This window comes from Exophiala spinifera, assembly GCF_000836115.1.
Source record: "Exophiala spinifera strain CBS 89968 unplaced genomic scaffold supercont1.1, whole genome shotgun sequence".
Taxonomy (NCBI): Eukaryota; Fungi; Ascomycota; class Eurotiomycetes; order Chaetothyriales; family Herpotrichiellaceae; genus Exophiala; species Exophiala spinifera.
The window spans coordinates 2381861-2405280 of NW_015622513.1; the positions used below are offsets into that span (position 1 = coordinate 2381861).

At 52.0% G+C, this 23420-nt stretch overlaps 8 protein-coding genes across 8 annotated transcripts; 4 read left to right on the forward strand and 4 right to left on the reverse strand.

Annotated features, from left to right (window-relative positions):
- Positions 1–1016: 1016 nt before the first annotated feature.
- Positions 1017–2892, reverse strand: PV08_00891 (uncharacterized protein; the record flags this gene model as incomplete). The annotated part of the gene is made up of 2 exons (XM_016375256.1): positions 1017–2680; positions 2781–2892. 2 exons carry the CDS (start codon positions 2890–2892, stop codon positions 1017–1019), a joined length of 1776 nt encoding a protein of 591 aa, XP_016240532.1.
- A 758-nt stretch (positions 2893–3650) lies between these two features.
- PV08_00892 (uncharacterized protein) lies at positions 3651–4327 on the reverse strand (the record flags this gene model as incomplete). The annotated part of the gene is made up of 3 exons (XM_016375257.1): positions 3651–3731; positions 3787–3989; positions 4060–4327. 3 exons carry the CDS (start codon positions 4325–4327, stop codon positions 3651–3653), a joined length of 552 nt encoding a protein of 183 aa, XP_016240533.1.
- A 429-nt stretch (positions 4328–4756) lies between these two features.
- PV08_00893 (uncharacterized protein) lies at positions 4757–6196 on the forward strand (the record flags this gene model as incomplete). Its single annotated transcript, XM_016375258.1, has 2 exons — positions 4757–5004; positions 5062–6196. The coding sequence occupies 2 exons, from the start codon at positions 4757–4759 to the stop codon at positions 6194–6196; spliced, it is 1383 nt and encodes a 460-aa protein (XP_016240534.1).
- Positions 6197–6330: 134 nt separating this feature from the next.
- On the reverse strand, positions 6331–13243 carry PV08_00894 (uncharacterized protein; the record flags this gene model as incomplete). The annotated part of the gene is made up of 2 exons (XM_016375259.1): positions 6331–12635; positions 12685–13243. The coding sequence occupies 2 exons, from the start codon at positions 13241–13243 to the stop codon at positions 6331–6333; spliced, it is 6864 nt and encodes a 2287-aa protein (XP_016240535.1).
- Positions 13244–13635: 392 nt separating this feature from the next.
- Positions 13636–15019, reverse strand: PV08_00895 (uncharacterized protein; the record flags this gene model as incomplete). The annotated part of the gene is made up of 5 exons (XM_016375260.1): positions 13636–14439; positions 14508–14621; positions 14688–14788; positions 14898–14943; positions 14999–15019. The coding sequence occupies 5 exons, from the start codon at positions 15017–15019 to the stop codon at positions 13636–13638; spliced, it is 1086 nt and encodes a 361-aa protein (XP_016240536.1).
- Positions 15020–15350: 331 nt separating this feature from the next.
- On the forward strand, positions 15351–16370 carry PV08_00896 (uncharacterized protein; the record flags this gene model as incomplete). Its single annotated transcript, XM_016375261.1, has 1 exon — positions 15351–16370. One exon carries the CDS (start codon positions 15351–15353, stop codon positions 16368–16370), a length of 1020 nt encoding a protein of 339 aa, XP_016240537.1.
- Positions 16371–17501: 1131 nt separating this feature from the next.
- On the forward strand, positions 17502–18632 carry PV08_00897 (uncharacterized protein; the record flags this gene model as incomplete). Its single annotated transcript, XM_016375262.1, has 1 exon — positions 17502–18632. One exon carries the CDS (start codon positions 17502–17504, stop codon positions 18630–18632), a length of 1131 nt encoding a protein of 376 aa, XP_016240538.1.
- Positions 18633–20326: 1694 nt separating this feature from the next.
- Positions 20327–23287, forward strand: PV08_00898 (uncharacterized protein; the record flags this gene model as incomplete). Its single annotated transcript, XM_016375263.1, has 1 exon — positions 20327–23287. The coding sequence occupies one exon, from the start codon at positions 20327–20329 to the stop codon at positions 23285–23287; it is 2961 nt and encodes a 986-aa protein (XP_016240539.1).
- Between the last annotated feature and the right edge of the window lie 133 nt (positions 23288–23420).

Genomic DNA, 23420 nt, shown 5'->3' on the forward strand with positions numbered 1-23420 from the left:
AAAGGTGTAAGCAGCCGTCCAAATGAAATAGTTCATAGCGAACGAGATCTTCTTCGCGGAAAATAGTGAATGACAGCCTTCTGTTGACCATAGGATGATGATGATTGTGTCAATCGTGTCAGCCATGCAACGGCCGTCCTGTTGCGGAGCGACGGTGGACTGGACAGGAGAACATCAGAAAAACAGATTCCACGCCCCTGCAGGTCATTTTTAGGCGTCGAGCCAGTAAACAATCGAATACCTAGTTAGGCACTAGCTGCATTTTAGTCGCACCGGCTAGACCATCTATGGATAGGCGCCATCCACTAATTTCGTTAGCGTAAATTGTCCCTTGCATCGCAAATGTCCCAGCCAAATTGAAGAGCCTCTCCCACTCTAACCCTGCATCTCGCATCTCATCATATAGAACATCGTCAATCACGTTTGCATCTCGTCCAAGTCTCCTGCATAATACATAATCATTTTCGGACAGATTGCATTTAATCTCAAACATCATTCGCCACCGCCTCTCTACTATTCTCGTGCTTTTCAAGGTGAGACTAGCTAGCCCTTGCATCAGCTCGAGGTCCGAAAAGGGACACGGAGGAATGCTATCATGTTCTCCCGCAAGGGCTTGGATATGATCTGATATCGGGACGTCCTCAATGAATACTTGATCGCCTTCGCCAAATCACCGAGCTAGCATGGCAGTTGGTGATCCTCTTCGCAGCCGCCAACTACCGCGCTTGTATTTCAAGTCTCCTTTTGTTGCGTGTTGGCCCTTCCAATCACTTCACGACACGGCATTAAGGGTTCTCGGATTGACACGCAGCAGCACGCGCTTGTCCAGATAGAATGCCAGTGTTCGAGTACAAGAAGTGCTGTCAATAGACTCACAACAGACTTGACCTCAGCCTTGCCGAGTATAACGTTGACAGTTTTATCTGACAGCCTTGCAGAAACTGCTGTGTTCTTTCTCATATGTGATTCAACAGCCGATTGATATACAGAGGCTCTACCAAATATCTGTGTAAAGTCTACAGCTCATCCTTTTTCCCTTCCGCCTCCTCAGATGTAGAGGGTTTGCTTTTGTTGCCCGAGGATGGCGGCTCACATACCGCAGCAGTGCCGACCTCCATGCGGTATACACACTTTTCACTTTCACTAACCTTCCAGATCTCATCCTTTTCCGCACATGCAAGAATGACCCGAGTCGATCTCGATGGACCGTTCCAGCAGTGCTGGCCATTCTCATATTTCATGACCAGCCTCTCACCCGTCCCGAGCCCCTTCCCGTCGGCACCAACACTCTCGTCAACGTAATCCCAGTCAAATCCCACAAAGTTACCCATTCCGGTCTGAGAGCCACCCTTTCTCGACTTTTGTTTTGTCTGGCCCAGGAAGCAGAGCTCGTATTCGTACTCGCCGCTATCGCGAGAGATACACGTGTCTTTGAGAGCACGGAAGATGCCATTGTCGGGGCCATAGTCCTTCTCGAGGTCTTCTCGATGTCGCTTCACGTCGTTTTCCGTGTTCCGAACGTCACGTTCCGCATCGCTGAGCGCCTTCTTTGCATCTTGCACAGCCTTGCTTTCTGCAGCTTGAGACGCAGGATCAGAGTTGTCGGGGAGGACACCGTTTTCGACGAGGATCTTCCGGAGAGAAGTGAGCGTGTCGTCTAGCCAAATTCTGATTCCATCGGGCAAATATGAACTGAATTTGTACAACGCTGCAACATCAGACTCCGGTTCTGATGGCTCGTTCTCAAACTCGGCCCAGTTGATGCCATTTGATTCGGTATCCTCCTGAAGTACCGCTGCCAGGTCTCGATCTTCCGCTTCGGTCCAACCGTCGTCAGTCTCGCGCGCTGCATAGTCTTCCCAGCCACGAACGGCTCTTTTGACTCCTTCGTCGTTGAAATTGGGGTTGTGCTCATCCTTCAGGGCAGAAAGGAGACCCTCAAGTTCTGCCACTCTTCCTAGCATGGCGTCTCTTTGAACTTTTGTCTTTTCAAGCTGAGATCGTAGTTCGTTGATTCGATTCTGGGACAGTCCGACCAATACGCCCAATTTGCCGCTTCCTTTCCCAGTGGCGTCCCCGCGGACGATCCTCAGCTTTTCTCTGCGTTCAACATCCTTCAGCATATCGCCAGCATCTTTGACTCGAAGCTGCTGGGCCTGTAGCTGGGTTTCGAGGGTCCCTATGCGGTCTTCCACCTCTTTCCTCAACCTCTCGGCCTCGGCAATCAAGGAGCTCTTCCTCTTCAACGCAGCTTTCAGTGCTTTCTGCTTGACTTCCTCCGTCTTCTTGTGCTCTTTCCCAATCTCTTTGCACCTATCCTCGCATTTCAGCCCACCAACATGAGCCCATTCATCTGACCCATCACAACATAGGTCGTAATCACATTTGCCATCGTTGACGCTCTCAAATCGAATATAGGACGGAACATGGCCTTTGTTCTTGCAGTAGAATCCGGGCAATGCTAGTGTGGTGTTCAAGGAGCCTGCGGCGGTCCCAGGGCCAGGATGGTATTGTGGAGGTGACAGAGGAGAGAGATAAGAACAGGCGGCCGTCCCTGGTTCGTCTGAACCATCTGGGCAATCACAAAAGTCATCGTTGACTCGGGAAAACGGTATGGTAATGGACGGGTTGGATATGCATGTGAAGGTGTCGGTGGAGGACTTCTTATAGAACTTTGCAACTAGAAGGACATGTCAGTCACCGCTTTTCAAGGCACAAGGTTACAGGTCGTCTTCAGCGAAGAGTCTTTGAGAAAGAACGCTCAGGAAGGTGTTTCTTACACTCCGGTCCAACTCCTCGTGGCCGAGACGACTCTGAGGCTCGAGTTTCTGCTGCCCATGCCGAGAGACCGAACAGCGGGCTCAGAAGCAATATCTGCGTCCGGAGAATCATGGCTATGGAGCTTAGAGGTCCTGCCCATTAGGTCAGGAATACGTTCTTCGTGAACGGCGAACATGAAACTTGTCCGCAACTGACATGTACCCCCACAGCCTCGCACGTGACGAGGCTACCCTTGGTGCTCTCTTGCTTTGGCATGGGACGAAGACCCAGATCTACGAGAACTTGGAACTTGAGATCGAGGCTGCCTACCTAGGCAAATGAATCATGCCTGCTTCTATGTTGTATTGCCTTACGAACAGGGTGTGAGGGCCTCACTCCGTTATTGTGTTACCATCTACAAGATGCAAACAACTTCATTCCAGCCTTCACTCTTCCCTACTCTCCCACCTTCAAATAGGGCTGGACGCATCAGTGTGATCCAATAATTGTGTATAATCTCGACACGTATTCGCATTCTTCGAAGCGCAAACAGCTCTTGACCGGAGTCTTTGAGGCCTGGCAGTTCAATTCAACCAGACATGCCACCCAGTACACATAATGGGATTGTTCGGAATATGATCTTATCCGAGATTCGTATGGTCGAAGGCAAATGCATCTCTGTTTGGTAAGTTTCAATAATGATATTGCAAGCTGGGGGTAGACAAGAAATCGGATCAAATTGACTCAAATCGCCCAGTCATAAATTGCCAGGTCGACCTGGTCCATTCCCTTTCTTATGGTTATATACACTTTCAAGGACCCATGGACACACAATCAGAGTTCCATGCGCCAGGATGGTCAATTTTTGGCCTAGGATATAGCGCCGGGGGCTACTGGCCTCCCTTCGATAATCGCTCAGCTTCGAGCTCTCTTTCCGCCTGTTGGTAGTACTTTGCAGTGTCGACGCCGTGCTTTAGAAACACCGTCAGTATTCCCTGCGCCATCATCGGACGTACGCTTCCTTACCTGGTTGTGGTTGACAAAGTTTGCCCATGGGACAACATTGGCCATAAGCGCGCTGAATCTGCTGTTTCGCGCAGCGACACCTTGCATGTAGGGGGTGAGGTCGGTGTTGCCGTATAGAGGTTCTCCCTTCTTGACTTTATCGACCATCTCTCTCATATCCAGCTTGACTTCTCTCTCGTTCTCCGACCAGCCGTAGAATCGCACTGTGACAATACACATCAGCCCACTTATCCAGTCATTCGCCTTTTTTTTCCTCCACAAGGCAGAACATACAGCAACTTCTCTGGTATACCAGGCCGGCACCCGCTATTAAGCCAATGGCACAACTGAGTCTGAAGACGGGGCCAAAGGCACCTTTGCCGGAAAACGAGGGAGCGTATCGTTCGGTAACCAACATGAAAGCCGGCCCTACCGCAGCCATACCGGCGCCATAGGTCCAATCTTCGGGTCTTGCATATCTGAATGCTCTCCTCCAGTGTCTACATCGCGCCTCGTCAGTGAAACGTGCTCGAAGGAGGTGGCTCTCGCCGAGTGAAGACATACGGATCGGTGTCGATAACCTGGTGGAGTGGCACTGTTAGCTTGAATTCTCTGCCAGGTGGCTTCAAGACTCACTGGATAATCAGTATTCACCCGCTTAGGCGGGATAAACACTTTATGCTCATCCGCCATGGCTGCAGCTTTGGACTTTCTGTCTTCCAGATGCACCTCAACATGGATCAAAGACGTTCCCGCGGAGCTTCACCTGCCAAGACCAGGAACCACGCCAACCCGCTTGTGGCATAGGCCTGCCAAGACGGTTCAAATGACGTAGGTAGCCAGTCGGAGCATTTCAATTACAGAGGCCGACGCCAAACGCGTCCGCTTCCCTTCCAGACGCGTTCTGCCGGTATCAAGAACGCCATACTGGCCCTACTCCCTTCACACAGTTGTATGAACCCAGAGTCTAATAATTGCTGCAAGAGTCAGAATGGCAACAGACACTACGACCCAGGCGGCCATCGACGACATTTTCAATTTCGACAGCACAGACGACGAAGACCCATTCAAGGACACCAACCAGACTTCCCGGGTCAACAGAGATGACAAGTCAACCTCAGATCCAAGCCATAAACGCAAGGCCGACAATGACGACGGCTCCGACGCAGATCTAGGTATCAACAAGGAAGTCAAGGTCAACAAGAAGCGCAAGCCCATCGCCAAACTCGATGAAGCGCGGTAAGCCCCAATAAGACCCGTTTTCCTTCTATAGCACCAAAGCTCATTCACCTCCAGACTCCTTTCAGCACCAGGAATACCCAAACTGCGCGCCCTTGCACGATCAGGCAAGTTCTCCAAAAAGCTACGTCTGAAAGGCAAAGGACACGAATTCTCCGACGTCGCTCGCCTCTTGAATTATTACCAACTGTGGCTCGACAATCTGTACCCCCGCGCGAAATTTGCCGACGGTCTGCAGCTGGTAGAGAAAGTCGGCCACAGCAAGCGCATGCGGATCATGAGAAAGGAGTGGATCGATGAAGGAAAGCCAGGCTACGCTCGTAAGTGGGGTCAAAAGGATGACCAGGACCAAGATCAAGATCAAGCAGTCAGTGATCTGTTTGGTGGAAACAATTCAGCCGAGAACTCTTCGACGCCGTCAGCAGACGCCACTGCTGTCCACGGCGAGACCGGAGGCGACTCATTGTTTATTCCTGACTCGCGAAGCGGCAACGAAATGCCGCCTGAGGACAACCTACCGGACGATGATGAACTAGAAGCTCTGCTCGCCGAACAGGACACCGCATCGACGGTGGCCTCGAAGGCTACTGCACCGGCAAAGCCAACCGTGGACGCAGATTCTGAAGGCGAAGACGATCTCGACGCTCTCTTGGCAGAACAGGAGTCTCGCCGGCCTGTTCACCCTTCGAACCCTCCCGCCGCAAAGACAAATAAGTCGCCGTTCGACGATGACGATGACGTCGAAGGTATGGACGAGGACGACGACCTCGACGCTCTCCTTGCTGAGCAAGAAGCTCGATACCAGTCTACATCTAGGTTGAGAGGTCCATCACTCGAGACCTCGAGTAAGCCACCTCAGCACGACGAAGTCGACGCCGAAGACGACCTGGACGCACTACTCGCAGAACAGGAAGCTCGACAAAAGACACCTCGGGCGGAGAAAGCGGCGGGAAATAGCATAGACAGAACTGATAACCTACCTGTCACGCGCGATGGCGTCAACGAGGACAACGCTGGTGGTGAGGAAATGTTCTCATCATCACCTGTGCGCACGACACAGCATTCGCGTGCAGGAGCGGGGGAGACCAGTTCCGCTCGCACGGCAGCGCAGCCTGAGGAAGCAAGAACTCAAGAAGACACGGAAGACTTGGAGGCCGGTGACATGTTTTCTTCCTCGCCTGTCAACGGCTAGTACAAATTACCATCAAGGTGTCTGGAGGCCGACAGACCTCGTAGCTATGATGCGACTGTGAGAAAACATTTCAATCCTAATATCAAGACGGTCGAGCGCTTTTGCACTGGCGCTGATCGTGATTTCGTTTCTGCTCAAAAGAAAGCACACCACCCGATATACATCTTACACAGGTTCCTGATGTCCGTTGCCCGCGTCACCATCTCCTGGACGTAGCCGCCCACACTAAGCGGCACGCTCTCTCCAGGCAACATGCCTCTGACCTTGCCTCTGACCCCTTCCAGCACCTCGACAGGCGTGCTCGGAACGCCATTGACGCTCTTCTTCTTGCGTCCGACCTTGTCGATGAAGTCGGTAGTCGGATCGTGCAAAAACGTCTCCAGAATCGTCATCAAGGCGTCTTCATTCCCGCGCAGCAGGCCCAGCGTGATCTCGCAACAACGTCTAAAAGGCCCCTCGTAACCGTACGTGCCCATGGCATCCACCATGTTGTGCGTCAACCGGAATGGGACCATCTCGGGCTTCTCGAACGTGAGGCCCTTGTCGAACAGACAGTTGAAATCGACGTGCATGACGCCGCCGTTGTCTTCTTCGAATAGAATGTTCTCGCCATGCCGGTCACCCAGCCCGAGTACGTGTCCAACGATGGACATGACTGCCGCGCTCCGTGTGTATCGCAACCTCGCATCGAACCAGGTGCTCGGGTCGGGGAAACTTTCTACAAACCACTCGTGGAAGACGGGCGGAAATTTCGTAAGGACCTGTGTAGGGAAGATCTTGACCTTCTCCGGGTCGCCGGAGCACGACTCGTCCAGGAGATTGCGGATCTCGACGTAGTTAGGCTGGATTGATTTATCTTTGTATAGCTTGAGGACGATGTCGCGGAACGTCTTCAGGTTGTCGACCCACTCAATGAGACCGCACTCTTCGTTCAACGGGATGACGGCATATGTTCGAATGTACAGCCGTCGTTTGGCCGCGTCAACATCACGCTTCAAGAATCGATTTATCATTGTGTTGAATTCCATTAGCCGCTGGTCCTTGCGGAGATCATCCTTTGGTTTCGCGAGGACATTGTACAAATTGCCGTCCGAGCCTCTGATGGTGAGCTTTCGTGGTTTTTGGAGGGACGAAAGAACGAGGGCTTCGTCGACGAATGACGAGATCGTTATGGGCTCTTTCGAGAAAGGTCGGAATGCCTTGAGAGCGGCGGATTCGAAATTTGTTGGCATGCTGGGTATAAGGCATGATTGGATGGGCACCACGAGCTTTGACGGGGCAATTTTGCTGTTAAAGCCCAGATCTCGTCCGAGACTGACTTTTGACACTTTCCCCTCTATGGGAAATTCCGCGATGCGAAGCAGTTCCTTTACAAACTTCTGCCCGCTGTTGAACATGCTTCTAAGCTCGCTGGGAGAAAGCGCTCGCTTGTCTCTGTCCCTGTCGTCTTTCTTGTCTGAACAAATCTTCCTGACCAACTCAAGCCCCTTGACTGCACGGTCCTTCTGCTGCGATTCGACCACTGCCAGAAGCGACCAGTATGCTTGCTGCGGGAAAGCTCTTACAACCTTGACGATGATTGTGCCGAGCAGTTCAGAGACGGCTTTGTTTCCGTGGCAGATTCTTGCAACAACCTGTGGTAAGACGGTGTAGAAAAGTACTGCTTGTATGACAACAATGTATTTCTTGATTTGGGTGTTAGTTTCGTCGATCACACGCTTTCGTTGAGCGGCATTGTGGGTATGGAACTGAGCATTTCCACGCCGTGGATCATGTGGTACCTCTGCACCGTCTACCAGTTCAAGCCACAAGGTAAGTACTTTGGGCAAGGTTTGAAAGACATACTTGCTGCCGTTCCCCAATGACCGGAGATAGTTCTCGATGACGAGCTTGGCAGTTTCACCAGTAAGGAATGCTTGACTTTCTTTTCCTGGAGGCATTGTCTTCTCTGAATCCAGAATTTTGTTGTAAAAGCGGCCGAGGTGATAGTAAGCTCTTTGGGACTTCCTGAACTGACTTATAGCATCGCGGAACGTCTGTCTGATGACATCTGACTGCGTTTGTCCAGCCTGATCAAGCCACTTGCCCAGTAACACATATGCTTTGGCTTTGATCTCGTTCTGAGGACGCTGGGTGACTGAACCATTCTCAATAACATAGTCATCGCCGGAAAATGTGCCTGATTCAATCGCACCCTCAAGCATTTGAATCGCTTTCCTATGATGGCCCTCGGTCCACATGAGTTTGGCTTGTTGTATTGAAGCCGCTTTGTCTCCCAACGCAGACGCTTTGAGCACTGCGTTGAAGGCTTGTCCATTCAACCTCGCCTTACGTGCTAGCTGGGCAGTGTTGAGCCAGGCAGCAGCAACATCTCCCGCAGTGAATATATCAGGCCGCAAAGACATCACTGCACGCCGAATACCAAGTAGGTACTGCTTGTCGACAACGTTTGATCCCAAGATGTCCAGGCGACCCCTCAGGTTTTCCAAGACTGTCATGCGGTCTTCCGGCGGACTTGCTGCGATTACGTGGACTTCGTTCAGCACATGCAGCCTCAGCAGTGTGTCATGTCCGGCTTGGAATGAGGCTATAGAGTTAGGGGTGAGCTCAGCTGCTGTTGCTCCGTACAATTCGTCAATAAGGCCGAGTGCTTTCAACTTATCGCTTCCATGAATTGATACCATGATCTCGCCTAGATGTGAGGCAAAGTCATGTCCAGTGAGATTGGAGATGTAGCTACGCAGTCGCGTCCACTGCCCGGTGGACCAAGCTGCCTCCATGGCATATGGAGTGAGCGTTTCAGAGGTTATCTTGCTACGGTTCCTGATTTCGTCGAAATGGTGGAGAAGGATATCGTATTGTCCAGATTCCTTAAGGCAGTCCATAAGGTTCTTCTGCACTTCTGTGTCGTCGGGATGGGTGACCAGCTGCATCTCATACCAGCTTTGGGCCGCCGACCATCGCCCTGCTTTCTTGTGTTCCAGCACTTGCTGCTCGATGTCAAGCACGTGCATGCGGGACGAAATGCCTTCTATTCCATCCGGTTCGTCTATCTGAGCATAGATCTCTTGCAACCTCTGAAGCTCAAATTGCATGTTGTCAGTTTCTAGTTTGCGAATGTGCTGTTCCCAATGGAAGAGTGCTCTAGCGTAGGATCTACACTCAAGAGCTCTTTTGGCCAAGACATCGGGAGGGATCTGTTCCAAAACTCGTTCGATACTTCGAATTTGTTCCGCCGCCGCTCCGAGTAGTAAGTCATTGTGGCCACGTTCAGCCTTGGCTAATCCGACAGAGTACTGCTTTCGTTTCTGCTGGTGCCAGGTAGACATGTAATCAAGGACCTCAAACACAGTTTGACTACAAAGTTTGATGTCATCTTGCACACGCCGGTCTTGGGTCTCAAGGGGTATACTGAGAATCGAGGTAATCTCAGAGACGATGTCACGACTGTTTTGTTCAATGCCGCTGACAATCAGGTTTACAACCGCATATGGTAGTAGAAATGCTGGAATAGACGTGTCCTGACCGTGGATGATGCGACATGCAATTCCGAAAACAATATCAATGTTCTCTCCAGAACCCCGGTGGAGAAAGTCTAGGGTGATCGTGCGCAACCAGTCTCGGTGCTTCATACCCGGTGCATATAGAGGATACTGGCTCTTCTCAGGTGGCCGTACTTCTTGTACAAGGTACTTGGAATTGAGAAATGGTGTTAACGTATTCTGTACTGAGTCTGGGAGCTCGCCCCAAAGGCGCGAGGCGAGAGTACTGGGCCCAGAATTGGAAGGATCGTCATGCTCACAAGACTTGAGATATTCTTGCATCGCCCAGCCCAAGAAGCCCTGTGCTCTCGTGGTAGTTGCAGATAAGAATGCTTTGACCAGAACGTGCTGTAGGAAGAAGAATATCCAACCGATGACCTCATCAGCCTTTCCAAAATTGGCCAAAACGATGAGAGGTGTGCGGTCAACCACATTCTCAATCTTGCTTGGGTCAAGACAGCCTATACGACCGAGACACCGACCACATTGTCTCGTGACTTCGGTGCTCGTGCTGTATTTGACACAACAGTCGAGGAGAGCTCGAGCTAACTCCGCAATCAAATCGTCTGGCTGTTCTCGTAGTATGGAACGTTGTAGTAGATCTTGTTTTTCGGCCAACAGTGGAGCTAATTCATCCAGAGCTTGTTCAATAACTGCGACATTTTCGTCCCGTAATCTATCGACGTAGGCCTTCAACTGATGTCTTTCATCCATCTGTCGTTTCAAAGCCATGATCTCACTTTCGAACTTCGCCATGAGAGGTATCGATGCCAGCGATGGCATGGTAGCAAACCGTTCACGAACCAAGTCCGTGTGATTTTTGAGTAGATGGCCGACCAGGTCATATGCTTGTTGCTGCGAGCAGTTGTCCAGACTGTTCCACTTCTGAACAATGATGGCCAGGGTCTGGTCAACAAGTGATTCAAGAACCTCTCGTTTCAGTGACTTTATCATGACTGTCCAGGAAGAGAATGCAGCATCGCATAAATCTCCATCGTCGAGTCCAGAACGCAGGCAAGCACAGATTTGAGGGAGTCCACGTACCACCCGGCCCTTTCCTAGCTTAACAACCTCTCCCAATGCAGCAAGACACCTTCGTTTCTCGACTTTGGACTCCTTGGCTTCGAGGTCATTCAACAGAACGGTGAAATGAGTGACGATGGCAAGAACATTATTCTCCAAGAACGCCCCAATATTGTCGCCTCGTCGGGATCCAGAAGACGGCCCGCGCTGGCGCGCCACTAGTTGTGCCAGGAGCTGAAGAGCCTGGTAGATTCGGGATGACTTGCCCTGACCGCTGTCTCCGATCGCTTTAAGTAGTTCGCAGGTAATGTGTATTGGGTCGTGAGCCACCCAGTAAGCTAGGTCACTCTTTTCAAACTCCTCAGAAACTCGGGACAGAGTCGTGACGATGGACTGTTCGGCATCCGGAAAAGGTTGAATAAGCAGAAACGAGAGGATGGCAACCAGGTTTTGCCTCTGAGTACACAGCTCGAAGATGGTGGTTGATGCTCCACTGACCCCCGCGAATCGTCTTATCGACCCAATGTCTCCGTGTAAGGTTAGGTATGGCAACGCGAATTCAGCGGTGTGGCTCATCAGTCCAGTCATATCCATCCCCAGAAGATCGCACAGATGACGGGCCACGTTTGGTCTCGATGACAACGACTTTGCGAAGACTACCCCCAATGTGCGCCAGAACGGCCTGAAGAGTAGCCACGCAGACATCTGCATAGACTGTGCCAGGTGCTGAATTTCAGCATACACAATACCTGAGATATAAGGATTGTTATGACCCAGGTAGTCAACGAGTCGGACAAGGATGATGTTCAACTCTTCGTCACCGACGACTTGAGCAAGACGACCAAGTGCGAGGACACATGTCTCTTGAAGAGCAATTTCACCCTTTTGCCAGAGTGCTTGCAGGAAATCGAGAGCCGTAATCCGGTTCTCCCGCGTAATGGCAATGTCCAGTGTTTTCCTTCTCATGAGATAGGCTTGAAGGGTTCTAGTTGCAACGATCCGTAGATCCCGCGAAGAACTCTTGAGAGAATGTAAACACCAGTCACCAGCAGGGGTTTCGCGTAGCTTTAAGTCTGCGCTGATGTCTGTGTGCATCAAAATTCGACGAAGTGCACACATTGCCACTACTCGAGCTTTTGACTGACGTTTAATTATCTGCACCAAACCCACAAGAGTTTTGAGCAACTCTTCGCCCGGGTACGTGGCGACCTCGACATTCGAATTGGCGGGGCAATTGTCTTCGTCACAGAAAGGGCATTGTGCATCCATACCAGCCAGCCTACAGGCACCTCCACCCAAGAGCTCCAGGAGGGAACATTGCTCAACTTCAGACAGTCCCTGAAAATGGCCTGGGGCCGTCTTGCTTAAGCCGTCCAAGTCGGATTGTGCACGTCCAGTCAAGTGTGACGTGATATTGCGAGCAACAGTCCGATGAGCTGTGTCTGTAAATTGATCCCCATTCTCTGTTGAAAGTCGAGGGCGCTTCCGGGCGCGGTCAGTGTCAGGCCAAACTTCCAATAACTGTGGGGTCGGTGGCAGTAGGGGACGGACGCTCAGCGCTCGTATCTCGTGAGACAGGAGGTCCATCTGGCCCTCCTCCAATAAAAGTCCTTGAACATCGTCAATGAAGTCACGAAGTCGACCGAAGAGTTTGCGGAATTGCAATCGGCTTTGGGGTGAGTTCTGCTGTGTCGACAGGGCTCGCAGGATTCGGGCTACACATGTCACAAGATCGTAGCAAGAGGGAAATTTGATCTTCGAAACTGTTTTAAGAAATGATGGTATCGTTGCAGTAGTGGCATCAGCGTCGTCTGAGGTCATAACAATAGGCTTCCGAGGTTGAATCTTCTTCGTAGTGGCAATTGCAAGAAGTCCTATCAACGTGAGTTGGGGTCAATGAGTTCTTCTGATAACAAATCTTACCACCGGCGACGCTCCTCAGGTAATGCCAGACCTGACCGCATGCATCAGTATTGGAGCATCGGCAGTCACCCTCCAGCATGACGGTAAGAAGCTGTTGAACTGGGTCTCGAAGTCCCTCATGGTTGAGTAAAGGGAAAAGTCTGGGAACAAGCCAACTATACAACAAGGCTCCTTGCCCTGGCGTTCCGCTGTCTTGTGACTTGACGAAGAGCACCTGTGGGGATCTCTCGATGGCGAGTTGAAGGACTTCGAGACAGGTCTTGAGCTGAGAGGTAGCCTTACCAGCAGCAACTGCAGAGTGAAATGGATCCTCGTCGAGACTCTGCTCGATACCAACTTGAAATATGATCCGTATCAACTTGTGGTTGACAGCGACATCTGCCCCTAGATTGGGTTGGCCATGTTCGTCTGATCCAAGCGCCTCTGCTAGCAACTGATTGAAACTGTCCCGGTCAAAATCTGGAACTCCATTACCGTGGACAACATGAGTGGCAAGCATAGAGGATGGCGGTGGCTCGAAGGCATTTGATTGCCGTACAGCCAGCGCCGGCACCACCATCTCTTCTCGATGACATTGGAACGAGGTTGACGCGAAGATTGAAGGCGCGTCAAAGCACTGAACAGAAGTCTCAGGTCGACATCGATGGTAAATATACTCCGCCGTACAGTATGGTATCCTTGTTTATTTGACCCTCAGTAGCCTAGCCAATTTACCCTGTTTAGGAATAGTCAATGATAGAATCTCCCGCCTGCTAAAACCTCCTGTGCTTCCTCCACCTACATCGAGTTCAAGTACCTCATTCTACCTTGCTATCTACTCCGTCGACAAACACAGGCTTTCGATTAAACAAGGCGTCGTCCGATTTCCCACGCGGTCAAGTGATCGTATAACTGACTACGGTGTCACCTACGTGAGTCCTGATAATACATGTATGCCACCTTGGACGGGAATCAAAATATCTCTTCGATCTTTTCGTCATCGTCAACCACCTCCTCGATCCTCGGTCCTTGCTCCTCATCCCTCATGATTATCTGTACCAATCTATCGCATGCCTGCTTCACTTCCTCATCATCGACGTGCAGATGTGTCTCTCGAACCAAAGGGTATACCTGGACACTCCTCAATTTGTCTCTGCCCTCTCTTGTGGTGCTCAACAATAACAAGGTTTCCAGATGTGTGACTATGATCTCATTATCTTTATCTCTCTCCTTGTCTGGCGGCAGTAATTGTAGGTCTGGCAACATGGCTGCAGACTCCTCTTCTGAGTATTCTTCCGAACCGGCGAGAGGTAACAGGATGTATGGCAGCAAGTTAACTCCTGGGACACCATCGACCATCTCTGAGTCATCGGCGAGAAGTAAAGGGTGTTTCTCCACCTCGAACGCGACATTCTTGATGGTGCTCGCGACTCCTCTCCTCCTAACATTGCTTTTGTGCTCTGTGAAAACGGTCAACTTGCTGATCGGCACCACTCCGTCATATTCCCTTTTGCTCAGGAAATGATCTCTTCCAGACTTGTACTTGGACATGTCTGCAAGAAGATAGGCCAGGTAATCGAAATTGGCGTCTTTGTTGAGAGTGCCCTCCGCACCCTTAACGAAACAATCGAATAATTGGTCTAAAGCGTATGGGGATGTTGATACAGATTTGTCCGGCGTCTGTCTTTCGAGGCTGATCAGCCTCTCCAAGCGTTCCGACTTGGCAAGATTCGAGAGGAGCATGGCAATCTCATCTGCAGCCGTTTCTTTCGGGTTCTATGGATCCAGATTAGCGTCTTGAATCGATAGACGACTAGATCCATCCAACAAAGGCACCAGCATACAGTTATCTTCTTTAATAACGTCTCGACAAATGCATCGTCTCCTGCAAGGTTCTCGAGTATCTCCGCATCATGGCTGATGTTGACGAGGATCGTAAGCGCATCTTTAGCGATAGGCTAGATAACCAAGGAAAGTGCCTTTAGTCCTCGCTTCCTGTGAATTCAAACTCGTATTCCACTTACGGCGTAGTCACGAACAAGCAATTTCAGATCCTGAATAGGAACCAGTTGGGGGTTCTTGAAAACGGAGGGATCCGATGAATGCCCTACTAAATGCTCACAGGCTGAATGTGAACCAGTCAGAATTTGGCAACACCACGATATCTACAATGTCGTGATCGGTCCCAATGATGTCTTGAGCCCTCCGCGGCTGAAGATATTGGTTGAACTCACCAAGTTGTCTGATCTGAGTATTGCCATGGTGAAGGAACTCGACTAGCTAGAGGTTTGCTGGTTAGCAATTTGGAGGTAACGAATAATTGAAGATGCCTCACCTCCTCCAGTTCGCTCGGCATCTCTTGACGTTTTGTTGATTGTTCCAGTTGATACGAGTCGTGAAGCGTCCTCTTCGAAGCAATGGAAAAATAACTTTTGATAATCCCAAAATGTCAATCACGTGCTAGTGTGCTTAGTCAGCGGTTCTCTCCAGCGAGTTGATGCCTCGTGACCATCTTCTATGCCTTGTCAGCCTCATTGATCGCACATATTCTTCTATCGCACAAGATGACTATCTCATATCTGCAAGGTCTATCGCCCGTGTCCAAATTCACATCGGCCTGGTTCTATACGACTGCGGTGCCTATATACAACTGAAATATGCTCTGGCTGTGATCATTAGCCAAAGATATGGCGCTCGTCCCCGATCTCGTGGATTTACCTCCGCCTCCAGAACCTATCACGCCTCGACAGGCCATTGAGGACCTTTTGATCATCATAGCTAGAATTCGCCATAAGCTGAGAACGATGATCGACTGGTACATTTACCCGGGAATCGTTCCAAGTGAAATCGAAGCGTACGACCCACGACTTCTGATCCTCCGAGCGCGCCTAGAGTCTCTGGCGTCCCTCTCTTATGAACACCTGCCATACATCACAGATGAGGCCGATGCTAGGGCGGGATACTATTTAGGGCTGGCCGTTGACCAGATGCTCAATTCGGTACTTGGCATTCAAAAGATCTTCAGCAACCATTACGACCGGGAGCTTGATGATAAACGACCTTTTGCAGCTATTTGGGAGACCCTAGACTACCGTTCTCTCCAGCTCAAGGAAATGTCAAAACTTGCCCCCAGCAACCCTCGGCGGCAACGACCAGAAGACCTCCGACCAAATGAACTAGGGCAGTTCTGCCGGGGCGCCTTACAGATCAGCAACAAGCGAGACAGGGGGCGCATTTCCTTCGTTGAAAGAAAAGACCTTTCAGAGGACAATGAACAGACGTTGAAGGCTTTTGGCGGGGCGTACCTCAACTGGCAGTGCCCGGAATGCTCCTTCAAAGTCAGATATCACGTCGCGAGCAGCGCAACCTCCAGCATCCACAGCACTGATGAGGTCCGCGAGCACAGTGGAGTGAAGGTTCAATATCGCAGCTCCTTTTTAGCGAAGTGCCATTTGTACCTGCCATTATCGGATAAAAAGTCTACTTCAGCCTCCGCAATCAAATATGGCTGTGTCTTTTGTTTCGCGTGCGGAAAGGGCCTGGATCGAGACAAGGCGGCGTTCACCAATCCCCAGGCTTTTGCTGAACACCTCGAGGCGAAACATAGGAAAACCCTTCCTGCAACCTTGATGCTTCACCGGTACGATGTCGCTGTTGCAGGCAGAACAGAAGATCCGAAGAAAAGATGGGACCTCAACCTCGTCTGAACCGTGCGCGCGACCGAGGCCAAAGTCAAAGAAAGGTTGACTTGCCCTTTGTTGGACGAGAAGTTTCCGGCTTCGATATGGCTTTTTGTTTTGGGTCATGGCTTTGTTAGTGTCTTTCTTTAACAGCCTCTCGGCTCCCGATATGTCGATATGAAGTCAACGAGTAAAGGAACACGGGTGTGGGTATTGAACCAGCTCTTTCCCCATTTGCGGAGAGTTGTTATGATAGGGAATGTCGTAATGCCAGCGTGTGCCATTTTATGCTGTTCATTTCAATAGGTAGTCGGTATGTGGCTCGCACATGGTTGGTAATTTACTTTATCCATCTTGCTTTGACCAGAAACACAACCTATGTAGGTGTGTTCGATAGCCTACTAAATAGGCAAGTATCGTGGCCCTCGGCAACGCAATGTAACTCCAATTCTGTGGAGCAGATCGGTACAGGCATCCTATACTTATTTATTTGTATACTCCGAGGCGATTCTAGTGCCGGTGAGGGGAATTCGCCTGATCTGTATCTGTACAACACCGACAACAATCCTCGTTCGAGTTCGAGGCAGGCCAGATCGTCTGCTGCGTCTGGCTTGGGTCTGGGGGATATATCATCAGACATCGCTGCTGGCCGAACCCGCGGAGAGAGGCAGGCAGCCGGTCGAGGCGGGAGAAGCCCACACTCATTCTAAGCAATCAAGACCGGAACAACGCGCATTTTACATGCTCGAATAGTATTTTGCTCGCGACGGAGAAGGCAGCGAGCCAAGTCCAGGAGTGATATCAACAGTCATGGCAGTCAGCACATCACTTCGAGCTACTGCATTCAGTGTTCAAGACCGCGTCGTCCGAGGATTGTTGGCACATCCCTCACAACAGCAACTTGCATTGTTTTGCAGATCAACAGCCTTGAAATCGACAGTAGAGACGGCGAGGTCAACTATGCCACTTGCGTCATGCTCTTTGTCTACATGCTCGAGTAGACTCCCGTTGCGACACGTACATGTCCAACGAAGACACTTGAGCAGCTGTTCCACTCGCCCTTCTACAGTGTCAGCCGGTGGATCTTTCACCTACAACTCCCCCCCGAACAGGCCGCTAGAAGGCATCACCGTCGTTGCTCTCGAACAAGTCATATCCATGCCTCTCGCCACGCGACACCTGGCCGACCTTGGTGCCCGAGTGATAAAAATCGAACGACCGGGCTCTGGTGATTTTGTGCGTCATCACGATTCTCGTGTTCGTGGCAAACTATGCAGCCACTTCGTATGGACGAACCGCAATAAAGAATCGCTGGCGCTGGACATCAAGAACGAGCGAGATATGAGGGTCCTAAAAAAGCTCGTCTGCGAGAAAGCCGACGTGTTTGTGCAAAACCTCAGGCCGGGTGATGCTGAGAAGATGGGTCTTGGTTACCAGGCGCTGAAGACGGCGATGAACGAGTACGACCAGGAGCACCGGCGCGGTGACGCGTTGATATATGCATCAGTTAGCGGGTATGGGTCAGATGGGCCATACGCGCACAAGAAGGCTTATGACCTGCTGATTCAAGCCGAGGCCGGCGTGCTGAGTATCACGGGGACAGAGGGCGACGAGGGCATGGCCAAGGTGGGCTGTTCGATTGCTGATATTGCTGCCGGCATGTATGCGTACTCTAACATTCTCGGGGCCATTATCCAGCGGCAGAAGACTGGGAAGGGATGTGAGTTGGACATTTCGATGCTGGAGTCGCTCGTTGAGTGGATGGGTTTTCCAATGTACTATGCACACGAAGGCCAAGCAGGCCCAAGCCGTGCAGGCGCAAGTCACGCGAGTATCTATCCTTACGGGCCCTTTTCGACTGGTGGAGGCGGGAAAGTCATGCTCGGTGTACAGAATGAGAGGGAATGGAGAATACTTGCCACGGAGGTGCTGCAGCGCGCCGATCTAGTCCAGAACCCCAAATTTAGCAATACGGCATCGAGAAGCGAGAACAGAGCCGAGTTGGAAGCGGTGATCAGTGGAATCTTCAGCCAGTGGAGTGCCGATGAGGTGACGAAAAGACTTGAAGAGGCCGGCATTGCGAACGCAAAGGTGAATGATATGCAAGGCGTTTGGGAGCATCCGCAACTCGAAGCACGGAGGAGATGGAGAGATGTTGATACAGAGGCTGGGAAGATCAAGGCGTTGATGGCGCCGGGCATGAGCGCTGATGTTGATGCTAGGATGGACAAGGTGCCGGCCATTGGGGAACATAATGAGAGTATCTTGAAGGAGCTGGGAGTGTCGTGAGCAGTAACTGGTCGTCGTAGAACGCACGCACCCCGTACACATTCTGACAGCGAGACCCATCTCGATCGGAACTTCCTTGATCCCGTTCACAGAGCAACGAGTCCACTGGTCTTGTTGATGATTTCGGCATCGTTCACTCCTGCGTTCCACTGATATTCATACACAGAACCATTACAATGGCAGGGCTCACTGAGCGCCGTCGAGGGCGACGTTGGTGCTGGGAGAATTCGAGATGTCGCTATCGCCTTTTGATGTACGCATAAGTTCATAACCAGACCCGCTTGCAAACACCAGCAAACTGTCCGGATCGGCCAGATCTCATTATTGGCAGTTTGAGGAAAGGTGTAATAAATCGTGCGATGACGAATACAAAGCCACGAGCAATTGAGATTGTCGAGTCCTCACAGCGAGTGCGTCGCACCAATAAAGTGTGCAATGCCCGCCATGGAAAAAAACGCCTTACGAAAACAATGTTGAAAAAATTCTCGCCAGCGACGGTGATCTCGAGGATGTCAAAGGATCCAGCCAGTCAAATGCGAGAAATCGGCTTTTCAACAATAGTCCCATTGAAGGGTGACATGAATGTCGATACCAGGATTCCAGGATTCCACCGGCGGCAGCGAGGAGCGCATGCGAGGCCGTTTGTTTCAGAGGACCGCAAAATGCAGAGGATTGAAATTGCAGGGGGGGTCACAAGCCAGTTTGGAACAAGGTAAGCTACCACTACTAATGAGGCCTCGACAAAGTACGGATCTACGATACAATCTCATTGTCCGTCCTGCTGGTTGTCGGCAATAATGCCCGACTGCGTTCCCGCGTTGCTTGCACAATGGCGAGGACGACTATCAGCAACAAGTGGTCTGTGTACTTCTCCTTTGCCGGCCTCTCTTCGACTGGGCTGCTCTTTTGGACCCCCTTGTCAGGCGACATCTCACTACCGCCTGTCGGAAGTTTTCGATCGCATCTCAGGCTGCGACAGGACGCCACGCGAGGCGCTAAAGAGAATCTGAAGCACACCAGTCGGTCATCCCTCGCAAGCCTCCGGGCCCATGAGTGGTTGTTTCAACGTCCCCTTCTCCATGTCCCCCAGTCATGTTCATGCTTGGGTGTTTCCATGGAAGAACGTGGACCTCACCCGGCCATGGATTGCTTGTATAGGGATTTCGGATTCCCTGTACACTTTTGGCCTTGTAGAACCAAAGCATGTCTTGACAATGGCAGCGAGACCGATGGTGATTTGCTTGACCATGGCTCAACCGGCTTTCTTCCAGCGCTTATTCCGAATCTGACTTTCCAGCAGCAAGCTCACTCCATGCAAGTCATGGTAGGAACCCGGCTGTCGTTCCTCTCATCAGCGCATAGCCCCAGTTTTCGCTTAGCACAAAGTTGCATCTGGTCGCCTCCGTTGAATTACTTTGTTGCAATCTTTGCGTCGGACTTGGCTCTTCGTGTCTTTCTCTGACACTACCCTCCTTCTCCGTCCTCTGCGAAGGAGAGTCAAGTCGTAAGTGGCGTCCAGAAGGCCGTGTGATAGCTGATCCTTGAGCATGTCAGTCCTGTAACAGTTTCAATCTCTGCGCGCAAGGGCTCTCGGGCGTTTTCGTTATCGGCGTGCACTTGCTGTCACTCATTGTCACCCGTTGCTTCTCCTTGTCATCACCTTCGTGCTGGCTGGTCCATGCATTTTTTGAATCATGTTAACACGATGGTATTCTCTACGGCATCGAGAAACAACTCGGCAACCAAACATTTCCGATCCCCAGGCGCTCACAAGACCATCCGATTTTGACTTCGCATTCCCCGAAACAAGAGCAACGGCTACTGTTCGAAGTCCGACTGGCGAGACTGTACTAAGTCCACGACCTGTCCATCTACGCCCGAGAACATCCGGGGCTCCCACTGCGAAGAGAAAACCACGAACTGACGCTCCGCCTGCCAGACCTAAAACCTCGGAGAATCATAAGCAATCAAAGGATCCTCGTGCTGATCTCGAGAGTGAAGATCCTTCGATAGGTCTGGCTTTCGGCAGCCCAAGTCATCCTCCTGCAACCTTTGGTATGCCTGCGGACAACGACGAGCACGACTCTTCTCCGCTGCAACGCTTCATCCGGGCCGAGCGCTCACGTCAAATGCAAAGCAAGAAATGGAAAAAGATCGGTACGTTGTTCAAGTCGCGCCAGATTGCTCTCAGGAGGGAAGAAATTCCGTCTGGGCCAACGATAGGACTCCCAACCGGATTCACCGTGCTAGACAAGAGTCCTACGAGCCAGAGCGTGGAATTTTCCGAGCACAGATTGCGGCCGATAGGGGACGTAGGGCAGCCGTACCGCCAGCGTCTCCCGCCTAAAGGAAAGGACTCGGGCACTCACAAATGGCCGTTGGATAAGTCCCATCACACAACCGACACTGAAACGGTATCTCGACCCTCTACTGCAACCGATTCTAGCTTATGGGTTGAACCGGACTCGAGACCACCTCTCCCCAAACTTGAGCTTGACATACCGACCCCCCCTCTCGACCGCTATAGTGTAATGTTCCGCAACTTACCAGCCGCGACACGATCTTCATCACTTCTTGCAAGGCGCAGTAAGACTCTGGAGAGTCTGGTCTCTCTTGACGAACTTCGATCAGGTGTCAAAGCTCCCGAAGAGGATGGCTTGACAACATACTATGACCCTGCAACGCCTCTTGTGCCTCCGCAACGGCTCGGCAGCCCGACCAACCGGTCTCCAGTTGCAAGCAAATACTCTCTCTTCCCCAACACATCTCCGGCGGCGAGCAAGGTCCAGGCTCGGGTCACTGATGGCAACAACCACCAGTTGAAACGTACGGCAAGTTCACCGGCACGGTTAACGCCCATGAAGGATCGCTTTTCCGTCGACAAACCAGAGCCATTGAACCCGAAGAGGATAGAGGTGAATGAACAGCCGGTCAGTAGCCCCGAGGATAACACCGCCTCAACGGACCGTTCGGCGCCTTGGAGTGCCGCTCACTCCTTCCAATCATCCATCTCCTCGGTGGCAACGGGCGAAGAAATCTTCTTCGACATCAGGTCGTTCCGAGATTCGAAGGGAGTTGAAGACGGACAATTCGTCATGACGAGACCGGACTCAGTGGCGGTGGAATTGGCACGGACGAGGTCTAAGAAGACCGCAGGAGGTAGCAACCTCCGAGAGGCACAATCAGGTCGACCTGACCATGAGACGGTGGAAGAGGAGCCACTCACGCCAATACCACAACCAACATCCTTGTCTGGTATGACATCCGCAACCACCACAAAGCACACCTCGGTCAACACGGCATACTTCGATGAAGCCATTGCCGCAGTCGAGAGGCTCACGTCGCCCACATCCGCAAGCCAGGAGAAGCTACCACCCGTCACGTTCACAGTCCCGACACTCCACGTTCCCCCTCAGCCTGAAAATGCTCCGGCACCACCGTCGGACTCATCTCTTTATTCCTCCAGACCCGTCGACCATACGGGCATTCGCACCTTGAGCAAAGCACGAGAAGGCGTGGGGCTGATGATCCCATCTCCTGTTCCCGAAGCCAAAGAAGACCTCTCTCCAAAGTCGGACGTGACAATCACGAATGCCCCAGCGCCCTCTCTGCTATCGTCATCATCAGTGGTGTCCTCGTCTTCGAAACCTTTAGAGAAACCCCAAACCGGCCAGATCCTATCGCCTCGTGTCATAGCCATTAAGCGCGTCGATCGGCCTATTGGCGACTCGCCCACCATCCCACAAGGTCCGCCGAGTCCGCCGCGACGAGCCCCTGCCCCCAAACCTCAACCTCAGCCTCAGCCTCAATCACAATCTCAATCTCAACCGCGATCGGCCACTAGTTCACCACAGTCTGACGACAAGCCTCCTCCGGTCCCTAGAAAAGACTCCAAGTTCATTCCGCTGTCGAAATACGCGACGAAAAGCACCGTAGCCAAGATTGAACAAGCGGGCATCATCCCCACGAGACCCAGCCGCTCGAACACCGACACATTGTTGCAAGGGTCATCGTCAGCCAGCAGCAGTCCGTTTATCCCAGGACGCTCTGCGTCGCCCCTCGTCCGCGGCGCCAAAGAACGCTCCGCAACACTCCCGACCTCGCTACAGGGACTGGAAAAGACGATCCCGCCGTCCAGACCGCCGAGACCGAACCCAATGGCCATGAACCCGCCGTCGTCGACGGCGCCCGAAGTGGCCGTCGCTCGGACCGTGTCGTTGTCTCGCAAGCAGAGCGCAAGAATCAACGTCACGGCCCCAAGACTCGCGGCGCGTCGAGCCGAGGCGGCGGCGGCGGCGTTGCAAAAGGCGAAGCAACAGTCGTCGTCGTCGTCCGGGTCGCCACCTTCGCCATCGTCCATAGCCGCGACCGTGGGATCCAGCCTCGAGCGCGGAGGGAGCAAGTCCGGAATGGGCATCTTGGGCCACCACCACCGTCACCGACGGAGCGGGTCCAAGTCGCTGTCCAGGGACCGCATCAAGATCGTAAAGCGCGAGCCGGACGCGAAGAAGGTCAGAGACGCAGAGAAGCAGATGGTCAAGGAAGCCAAAAAGTGGGAGCTTCTCGAGCGAAAGGCCTACTCGCCCGTCGTGGTGCAAGCGGAGAGAGGACACAAGCCTGGTCTGAGTGTCGGGTTGGTCGTCGAGAGGATATGATGGGACTTTCGACGCGTCTTTTTTTCTTTCTTGGTTTCGGTTTGTGGTTTTCTTTGGGACCGCCCCCCCCCCCCCCCCCCCCCCCCCCCCGGGGGGATGGTCTAGGATCGATGTACGATATTGCATGATTTTC